At 44.2% G+C, this 11,206-nt stretch overlaps 1 protein-coding gene across 1 annotated transcript in view; it reads left to right on the top strand.

Annotated features, from left to right (window-relative positions):
* The first annotated feature begins 1,109 nt into the window (after window positions 1-1,109).
* Window positions 1,110-11,206, top strand: part of LOC121546233 (diacylglycerol kinase iota-like) — a 53,018-nt gene continuing 42,921 nt past the window's right edge. The window contains exon 1 of the mRNA XM_041857332.2: window positions 1,110-1,400. Coding sequence (XP_041713266.2) covers window positions 1,168-1,400 — 233 coding nt within the window. The 5' untranslated portion in view covers window positions 1,110-1,167. The remainder of the gene's footprint in view (window positions 1,401-11,206) is intronic.

Raw genomic sequence — 11,206 nt, 5'->3', positions numbered from 1 at the left:
TGGGGACAATACCCGATTTTAGTGGCCTGTCCCGGCTAGAGCTGTCCCTGAAATTGTCCCCGATTAGCCCTCAGAAAGAAAAAAAGCAACTGAAGTTAAATTGAGGCAGATATTTAAATAATCAAACGCTGTATCCAATCATATTTGCATGTAAAAATGATGTCTACTGTACCAAACTCATTTGCTCCTCAAGCGGTTTGGCGCAGACCTTTTATGAGAACGTTTGATCAGTGTTACGTTGTAACCACCGCATGAACAACTATGCCCATGGCTAGAAAGTGCATCCAACAGCATAGGCTACCAAACTTGGGTGATTGTAAAATTACTAGAGGTGAAGTCGATTTCTGTGTTATAAATAATACAAGTATTTGAAAGTACTTTAGCGAAATTGTATAGTTTAATATAGTTCCATCCACGCCATAGTTTTTTTTGTTTTTTGCACAGCTACTCTGGTCATCTTAATTTTGACAGTAAAATATAGCAACTGTAGTCTAATTGTCAACTCGAAATTCATGACAATCACTGGATTAGGTTGCACATCAAAATATCTTGAATCACGCATTCCTGCTTGGATGTGTTAGATGAAATAACTTATTTCTTGAATACCTCAGTAGTTTATGTATTGCACTTCTTAATAAAGGACTATGAATGACATTGTCTAACCAAATTATAGGCTGGTGCCACCAACAAGTTAGTGGCACAAGTGACACCAGGGGGAAATTAGTTGGCTGTGGACACCGTGATGTTGGCTGGTGTGGATAAAATGCCAGGGCCGAATTCTTGTCCCAGTCTGCCCCTGCTTTGCCCTACTTTTACCATGGTGATGATGCTGCAGCAGAGTGAGGAGGAGCAGGAGTATCCCACAATGCCCTGGTCGGGGGCCGGAGATGGATGCTGCCTGCGCACCCCCGTGAGCTTCTGTTGAGCGGACTCTTGTTGTTGCCGCCGCAGCTCGTGCTGCCATTTCCAGACGGTCACCTCGCACTAGCCGTTCGCGATCACCAGCGCGTGCTCGACCGTGCGGCGAACACAAATCCCCGCCGCTTTGGGTCCCTTCAACAACCACGACCATAAAAAGGGACGGACACTGTCTTCCAGCGATACCACCGTATACCGTCTCTGTCTCCCGAAGTAGCCGCGGAGAGGGGGTCCAGTGCCAGCCGCAGCATGAGCATGGACCCCCTGGCCAAGCCCTGCCCGTCCCAGGCGGAGCACACCCTCGGGAACTTCAGCGGCCGGCTGACGGCGCTGGAAGCTGCTGGGGAGGACAGCGAGTCTGGCTGCGGCGAAGAGGAGGCCATGGGGGGCAGCGATACGTTCAGTAGCCTCGTCGAGATGGAGGTGGAGACGCTGGAGCAGAAATTAAAGGGTCTGGCTTTTAGGAAACAGACTTCGTATAGGTGAGTCAACGGTAGAAGTCTAGCCTTCAGGAATAAGGGCTAAACGCTATTTGGATAAAAACGAGGATTTAGACAGCAGAGAGGAAGATAGGGTTAGAGGACTGTGGATCATTCTCTGCCCATTTACATTCACTTGGGCTGTTTGTTATTGACAAACATTGACAAAAACACAATCGAACACACAAATAGAGAGAGAGAGCATTTGACAGCACACATATTTCCGACATACGGTCGTCTGAAATCCTGTATTTTTATTAATATGGTAGACTATTACATTATTAAATTGTGTTAACTATCACAGTAGGCTATTTCTCTCTGACTGAACCATGCATAGGCTGTAGCACACTGGCATTCTGACCTACTGTCCATAGTGTGTGTGCGAATGCGCATTGTTGTATTTTCTGTGTCGTTTTTTTATGTGTTGTCGTGTGTAGGGGGAGGGAGAGGGGGTTAGCTCTATTGATTTGCAGGCAGTGTGTGTGTTTGTGTGTGTGTGTGCTCTGTCGTCGTGATGTATGTATTCTCCGCTGTGTGTAGGGCTGGCTATTCTCCGGAATGCCAGCTCGGATCCCCTTTGAGACAGGCAGCTTCTGGGGTTGTGGAATTGGCTAATGAACAACAAAACTCACAGGAAGCTATAGCTTTCGTTCTGATTTAGTGAGAGATGGAGCGTGTCTGTGTGTGTGTGTGTGATCGTGCATAGCCTAGTGTGTGTGTGTGTGTGTGTGTGTGTGTGTGTGTGTGTGTGTGTGTGTGTGTCTGTCTGTCTGCCTCTTGTATTGGAAAACGGTTTGCTTTGGAGGTCAAATCAATATCGCCTAATGATTTGTTTGCCGTTTGGTTTGAGTGGAGAGATGTTAAAATCTTTAGTCTGTCTGTCTGTCTGTCTTCTGATTTGTAATAGCCATAGTGAATTAATGCATCATGATTACATGCAGCTCCTGTGTCTGTTTGGAGTCCAAGCTCACCATGGTCTATGTGTGTGATTCAAAGAAACCTGAGAAATGATACTGTTGAACATCAAAGGCTCTAAGTGTGTGTCTGTGTTTCTGTGTGTGTGTGTGTATGTGTGTGTGTGTGTGTGTGTGTGTGTGTGTGTGTGTGTAAAACAATGACTCCTTTCAGACCTGTAATACAGTTGAAGTCGGAAGTTTACATACACCTTAGCCAAATACATTTAAACTCAGTTTTTCACAATTCCTGACATTTAATCCTAGTAAAAAATCCCAGTCTTAGGTCAGTTAGGATCACCACTTTATTTTAAGAATGTGAAATATCCGAATAATAGTAGAGAGAATGATTTATTTCAGCTTTTATTTCTTTCATCACATTCCCAGTGGGTCAGAAGTTTACATACACTCAATTAGTATTTGGTAGCATTGCCTTTTAATTGTTTAATTTGGGTCAAACGTTTCCGGTAGCCTTTCACAAGCTTCCCACAATAAGTTGGGTGAATTTTGGCCCATTCCTCCTGACAGAGCTGGTGTAACTGAGTCAGGTTTGTAGTTCTCCTTGCTCGCACATGCTTTTTCAGTTCTGCCCACTATAGGATTGAGGTCAGGGCTTTGTGGTGGCCACTCCAATACCCTGACTTTGTTGTCCTTAAGCCATTTTGCCAGAACTTTGGAAGTATGCTTGGGGTCATTGTCCATTTGGAAGACCCATTTGCGACCAAGCTTTAACTTCCTGACTGATGTCTTGAAATGTTGCTTCAATATATCCACATAATTTTCCTTCCTCATGATGCCATCTATTTTGTGAAGTGCACCAGTCCCTCCTGCAGCAAAGCACCCCCACAGCATGATGCTGCCACCCCTGTGCTTCACGGTTGGGATGGTGTTCTTCGTCTTGCAAGCTGCCCCTTTTTCCTCCAAACACAACGATGGTCATTTGGCGCAAAACAGTTCTATTTTTGTTTCATCAGACCAGAGGACATTTCTCCAAAAATATTTTGAAATTGCTCCCAAGGATGAACCAGACTTGTGGAGGTCTACAATTTTTTTTCTGAGGTCTTGGCTGATTTCTTTTGATTTTCCCATGATGTCAAGCAAAGAGGCACTGAGTTTGAAGGTAGGCCTTGAAATACATCCACAGGTACACCTCCAATTGACTCAAATGATGTCAATTAGCCTATCAGAAGCTTCTAAAACCATGCCATCATATTCTGGAATTTTCCAAGCTGTTTAAAGGCACAGTCAACTAAGTGAATGTAAACTTCTGACCCACTGGAATTGTGATACAGTGAATTATAAATGAAATAATCTGTCTGTAAACAATCGTTGGAAAAATGACTTGTGTCATGCACAAAGTAGATGTCCTAACCGACTTGCCAAAACTATAGTTTGTTAACAAGAAATTTGTGGAGTGGTTGAAAAACAAGTTTTAATGACTCCAACCTAAGTGTATGTAAACTTCAGAGTTCAACTGTATGTATCCCCTTCACCAGTCTGTAATGGTGACACTGCCCTCAGGGGGCAGACCACAGCTGGAGAGTGTGTAGTGTGGTAATCAGGCAGTGAGTGTGTTTGTGTGTCTATGTGTGAGTGAGTGAGTGAGTGAGTGAGTGAGGGTGAGTATCTATGAGGTAGGTATTTGTGTGTGTGAAGGACAGAGAGTGTAAGAGACAGAGATAGTGAGATAGATCTCAATGCTTCTACATCTGCATTTCTTGCTGTTTGGGGTTTTAGTCTGGGTTTCTGTATAGGCACTTTTTGACATCAGCTTTATAAATACATTTGATTGATATAGACAGACAGACAGACAGACAGACAGACAGACAGACAGACAGACAGACAGACAGATATATATATATATATATATATATATATATATATATATATATATATATATATATAGAAAAAAGTGAGAATAGAGAGAGTGTACTTAGTGTGTTGTATCCCCACATTGAGCTGACTCCCGCTGAGTGAGTGGTCACACAGGACTGTGTTCCCAAAAAGCTCTGAGTCCTTTCATTTATTCTGAGACGTCTCTGTCTGCTACGCATAAATAAACATCCCTCAGACATCCAGCGTGTGTGTACAGTATGTGTGCAGTGGTGGAAAAAGTACCTAATTGTCATACTTGAGTAAAAGTAAAGATACCTTAGTAGAAAATGACTCAAGTAAAAAGTGAAAGTCACCCAGTAAAATACTATTTGAGTAAAAGTCTAAAAGTATTTGGTTTTAAATATACTTAAGTATCAAAAGTAAATGTAATTGCTAAAAATATACTTAAGTATCAAAAGTAAAAGTAAACATAATTTAAAATGTCTTATATTAAAAACCAGATGGTACCATTTTCTTGTTTATTATTTATTTACGGATAGTCAGGACACACTCCCAACACTCAGACATCATATACAAACAAAGAATGTGTGTTTAATGAGTCCGCCAGATCAAAGGCAGAGAGGGATGACCAGGATGTTCTCTTGATAAGTGCGTGAATTTGACCATTTTCATGTCCCACTAAGCATTCAAAATGTAACGAGTACTTTGGGTGTCAGGGAAAATTTATGGAGTAAAAAGTACATTATTTTCATTAGGAATGTAGTGAAGTAAAAGTAAATTTAGTCAAAAAGATCAATAGTAAAGTAAAGTACAGATACCCCAAAAAACGACTGAAGTAGTACTTAAAGTATTTTTACTTAAGTACTTTACACCACTGTATGTGTAGAGAGTGAATTGATGATTGTGTCATCGGCCCTTTTCTGGGAACACTGTGCAATTAACCCATTCACACACTCAACACTCTTCAACTGACTCACTGAAACTGACTCTCTTTAACATGTATCCGTATAGAAACTCTAAAAAATACTGCAGCGTGTGTGGGTCTGTGAGTGACTGCTGTTCGCAAGTGTGTTTGCGCTTGTGCATGTGTGTGTACTGAGTGTGTGTTTGCATGTGTTCGCAGTGTGTGTTTGTCTGTGTTGTATGTGGGTAACCTATCTCCCAGAGGAGGATGTTCAAAGCCTTTCTCTCTCATGTGGGATAAATCATTTTTACTTCATCTCCCAATTAGAGATGGTGTTCATCTCCAACCAGGACCCCAACAACAGAGAGAAGATTAACAACCACTCAGAGAGAAACAGAACAAGATGGAATAACATCAACTCTGATCTGGGCCCTTATCCACAAAGCGTATCATAGGAGTGCTGATCTAGGATCAGTTTTGCCTTTTAGATCATAATGAATAAAATTATATGGACAGATCCTAGATCAACACTCCTACTCTGAGATGCTTTGTGGATACGGGCCCTGGTCACAGTTCCTTGGAGACCTGCCTGCAGTAACTGAAGGAAGAAGCATTGAACTGACCAGAACAGACAGATGCTGACAGCAAAATTGTTACGGCCCAAATCCGACCCACATCTATTTGGCCCAGTTACCATTTATTAGTATTACTGTCCAGAATTGGGCCAGGTCTGTTTGCCATACTTAAACCAGGTCTTTGCCATGAAAAGGCCACAACACCCATTACCCAGACTCAAATATTGAGGTCAAACTCTCCAGGAGGCCTGTATGGGTTTTATCAGTTATCACAGTGAGAGAGTAGAGGCTCAGCCTGGGACTTGGCATCAGAAAGAGACTCATGCATTTTTGAACAGCCGATCAGAGTCCTAATTGTAGAATTGTTCAGATGACACATTTTCTCATCCTCCCTACTGAAACCGATGAACAGTTCAACATGCATATTAATGGCTTTTCGGGAGAGAGTCATAGGCCTTTTTCTTGTTTGGGCAAAAGTCCGTCTCTCCGTCCTCTCTCCTCCGGCTGACCCGGAATCCGATAAGTGGTCGAGTGGTCGAGGAGTTTGCCAATTCATTAGTAGGCAAACGGAAGACGGTCCTCCCCCTCAATAGCCTCCTTTTGGCGAGAAGCACAGTGTATCCTACCACGGAAGAGTTTTGATATTTGCCACACCCCCTTTGAATCAGATGTTGCATTGTCAGAGGAGAAAAAGCATGCACACATTTAAAAACAATATGCTACTTATCCTTGTATCTATAAAATCACTGCACAACTAACTTCATTTATTTTGATCTCCTACAAGCTTGATCTAGGCCTACTGCATCTCTAAAGCTTCATACTGTATATCAACTGTTAGCCACCAACTTAAGGATAAAACCTTAAAGCGCTAGAATTCTTAAAAACAATAACAAGGCCTTTCCCCCTTGCTAACAAAGCGAAACGTGATGGGGCTGGAGAAATGTAACCTCTCAAATTCATAGGCATAGCTATGGATGCAAGGACTGACATCCATGATATCAAATGTATAGTTTTAACCATGTGTGTTTACATTTACGTTGTTTACTAACAGAGCAGCAAAGCTTATATTGTGGGTTCTATAGAATGCAGTTGAACAAAGCTCATGAGGCATTTATAAGTTATAGTCTTCGAGAATCAATGGGTACAGTGCCGTCGGATGTGCTTGGGAAGAGCCCTAGTAGTGTGGCATGCATTCGAAAAGTATTCAGACCCCTTCCCTTTTTCCAAATGTTGTTACGTTATAGCCTTTATTCTAAACTTGATTAAATAAAACATTTTCTCATCATCCAGTCTCCACACAATACCCCATAATGACAAAGCTAAAACAGGTTTTTAGATATTTTGGCACATTTATAAAAATACAAAACAGAAGACCTTCTATGAGACTCAAATTAAGCTCAGGTCCATCCTGTTTCTATTGATCATCCTTTGAGATGTTTCTACAACTTGATTGGAGTCCACCTGTGGTAAATTAAATTGATTGGACATGATTTAGAAAGGCACACACCTGTCTATATAAGGTCCCACAGTTGACAGTTCATGTCGGGGCAAAACCAAGCCATGAGGTCAAAGGAATTGTCCGTAGCGCCCGAGACAGGATTGTGTCGAGGCACAGATCTGGGAAGGTCCCCAAGAACACAGTGGCCTCATCATTCTTAAATGGAAGAAGTTTGGAACCACCAAGACTCCTCCTAGAGCTGGCTGCTGGCTAAAACTGAGTAATTGGGAAGATGGGCGCTGTGTCAGGAGGTGACCAAGAGTCTGATGGTCACTCTGACAGAGATCCAGACTTCCTCTGTGGAGATGGGAGAGCCTTCAAGAAGGACAACCATCTCTGCAGCACTCCACCAACCAGGCCTTTATGGTAGAGTGGCCATACGGACGCCACTCCAGTAAAAGGCACATGATAGCCCGCTTGAGTTTGCCAAAAGGCACCTAAAGGACTAGACCACTAGAAAACAAGATTCGGTGTGATGAAACGAAGATTGAACTCTTTGGCCTGAATGCAAAGAGTCTCGTTGGAGGAAAATTGGCACCATCCCTAGGGTGAAAGCATGGTGGTGGCAGCATCATGCTGTGGGCATGTTTTTCAGTGGCAGGGACTGGGAGACTAGTCAGGATCGAGGCAAAGATGAACGGAGCAAAGTACAGAGAGATCCTTGATGAAAACCTGCTCCAGAGCGCTCAGGGCCTCAGACTTGGGCGAAGGTTCACCTTCCAACAGGACAATGACCCTAAGCACACAGCCAAGACAATGCATGAGTGGCTTCGGGACAAGTCTCTGAATGTCCTTGAGTGGCCCAGCCAGAGCCAGACTTGAACCCGATTGAACATCTCTAAAGAGACCTGAAAATACCTGTGCAACGATGCTCCCATCCAACCTGACAGAGCTTGAGAGTATCTGCAGAGAAGAATAGGAGAAACTCCCCAAATATAGGTGTCTAAGCTTGTAGCGTCATACCCAAGAAGACTCGAGGCTGTAATCTCTACCAAAAGTGCTTAAACAAAGTCTCTCTCTCTTCCCTATCAATCTCCTCCATCCATCCCTCCCTCCTCTCATCTCTCTCTGCTTTCGAGCTGAGGGCTGTACAGCAGGGAGGAAGTACATCCCCTCCATTTCCTCTCTAACTTATTCATATGCAGCAGAGACAGCGTGCTGCTGGCCCGCCATCGTTTATACAGATGAATACATAGTGGTAACACACTGAACGTTGACTGTCTAGTGCAGGGGAAGAGAGGGCTTCCAACTGTCTGCTTCTATCTGGCCTATTTCAATGAGTCCCTCATCCCTCCTCCTTCTCTTCCTCTCTCTCGCTCTCTCTCTCTCTGTCCTTCTGTCCTTCATTCATACATGACTTCTCATGTATTTCTAAAGCAGGCATAGGGAGCAACCAGACAGACGACAAAATGACAAGACAGACAGACAGGGCTCTTAAGATCAGGGCCCAGGCATGGCCCCTTTATATATGAACCAGATGATTACTAAGGGAGAGAAGGAGTTGATTGTTCTCTGTGGATTGGTTTGTGTGAGGAGGTGGATAGCTGCTAGAGGTTCTGGACTTTTGCAGCCTGTGAATGTGATGAAGGCATTGCAACGGTGTGTTTTTTGAGCTGCGTATGTAGAGATGGTTGGGTGTTCTGGTGTAGCGGGGTTTTTGATCATGAATCCGTGAATCGCACGCATGCATGCACACGCACACACGGGCACCACACCACGCACACCCACCCACGCACACACACACCCACGCACACACACACACACACACACACACACACACACACACACACACACACACACACACACACACACACACACACACACACACACACACACACACACACACACACACACACACACACACACAACACACCAGGACATTAGGAGTGTGACACATCCTCCTCCCTTTCCTCCTCTTTGTGGGTTATAATACCCTGTTCTGGTTGTCTGACACTAAGATGTGTGTGTGTGTGTTGTGTGTATGTGTGTGTGTGAGAGTGTGTGTGTTATATTTGATGGGGCAGGTCTGTGGGGCAGGTCTGTGGGCAGGTCAGACACACACACAGTGTCTGATAATACGTGCGTGGTAACCATCAGTATTCATCTGTGTGGTGAAGAGAGGAATGGGGGGATGTCTGTTTTAGGAGTAGAGGACAGATTATTCCTTTTAAAAGGCCTCTCTGTCTCCTGGCATTTTCCAGAGCAGAGCAGCGACGGTTGGGGGCTGGCGGCTAGTGTTTTTCTCCCATAATGCATCGGGGATGAGGCATTAAGGGGATTGGATGTTCAGGCTGTGTGGAGTCAGTCTGTCCATATTTGGGGTCTGTCTGGCTGTAAGAGGCTTTTCCTGCCTGGATCCTGGCCCCCTTCACATCACCCAGCACCAGGCAGACCAGGCTGAGGGCCACCAGGACCCAAGCTTCAGCAGGATTCACTAGGCCCCAGAGGGATGGCTGGACAGGAACAGGTGTAGTGTGTGCCTGTTAAACCTGCAGTTTTTCTGTCAGAGCTCTCTAGACAAATCCCCCTCTCTCTCTCTCTCTCTCCTCTCTCTCTCTCTCTCTCTCTCTCTCTCTCTCTCTCTCTCTCTCTCTCTCTCTCTCTCTCTCTCTCTCTCTCTCTCTCTGCTGTCCAGTCCATCTGGCAGTGCCACAGACAGCCCCACTGAGCTGAGAGTGACTCCATCACTGTGACACACGTCTGGCTGAGAGAGAAAGAGAGGGAGAGGAGAGAGAAAGGAGAGAGGGAGGCAGAGAGAGAGAGAGGTGAATACACACCTCACATCCTCTCACATCCTCATCCTAGTGCATGATGTCCAATGTGTCAGGGTTTATGTGCAGAGTGAGCGTGTGTGTCTGTGTAGCAAGCAAGGCATTAGCTCTGAATTCGAGAGTCATCCTCTCTGAGTGCTGAGGGACTAGCAGTGGTCGATATCCTACCAGTCACACACAACACACACACACACACACACACACACACACACACACACACACACACACACACACACACACACACACACAAAAACAGAATAAAATGCCTGGCTGTGGTTCTAGCATCCAGACAGGTGTGGGAGTTAAGTGCAATAGTCCTGATACATGTAAGCTTCACTCTGTGAACTATTCTCTCAAAAACACACACACAGCAACACATACACACACACACAGCACACAGCACACAGCACACAACACACAGAGATAGAACAGGAGCAGTTCTTTGGAGATCTCGTAATTATAGAATGTCCTTGCTCTCAGCTGTGGTCGGGAGGTCTTGTGTGTGTGTGTTTGCCCTGCTCTGTTCCAGCATGCACTGATTGCTCTGGGTAGCAGTAGCCTCATTTAGTAAAATGATTGATTCTATTAGGCAGTGAGGGGATGAGGGTGAGACAGAAGCCAGGAGACACCACTCCTTCAGATGCAAGCCTAACCTCTGTCTAATCCTATTCTAACATTATTACAACTCGACTCTAACCTTATTATAACATCTTGTTTCAACCCTATTACAACATTAATACAATCTAACTCTTGTTTAAACAGTGATACAATGTTGTTACAACCTCATTCTAACCCTGTTTGAACATTATTTATACAAACCCTTTTCAAACCTTACTCCAACCTGTTTCACAACATTACTCCAGCTAATTTATATTCCAGCCTCAGTTAACCTTGCACAGTTTTCCATTCAGTCCCACCTGGGTCAATGTTTTGTACCAGAAATAAAACTACAGATTGCACCTTTGACACAAGTGACTTTGAATTAAAGAGTTAAATGCTGGTATTCTATTCTGATATAATAGTTCAGTCCTTTTCTTCTGCCAGTCGTTCTATTCTGAGCTGATGAAAGGTCAAATACATGGAGAGCAGTAGTGCTCTTGATATTTCCTCCCACAGTACTCACAGACACATTCACAGGTGCACACACACACACACACATAGACATACACACATACTCACACACTGACACACACACACACACAGAACGCACACACCGCCACTGGGTAATTATTGAGGTGTCACGACCCTGTGTGTGAGAGAGAACTGTGGGAG

Source organism: Coregonus clupeaformis, chromosome 30 (genome assembly GCF_020615455.1).
Source record: "Coregonus clupeaformis isolate EN_2021a chromosome 30, ASM2061545v1, whole genome shotgun sequence".
NCBI lineage: Eukaryota > Metazoa > Chordata > Actinopteri > Salmoniformes > Salmonidae > Coregonus > Coregonus clupeaformis.
Note: the sequence above shows the minus strand (reverse complement) of the source record. Positions and strands in the feature narration are given on the sequence as shown.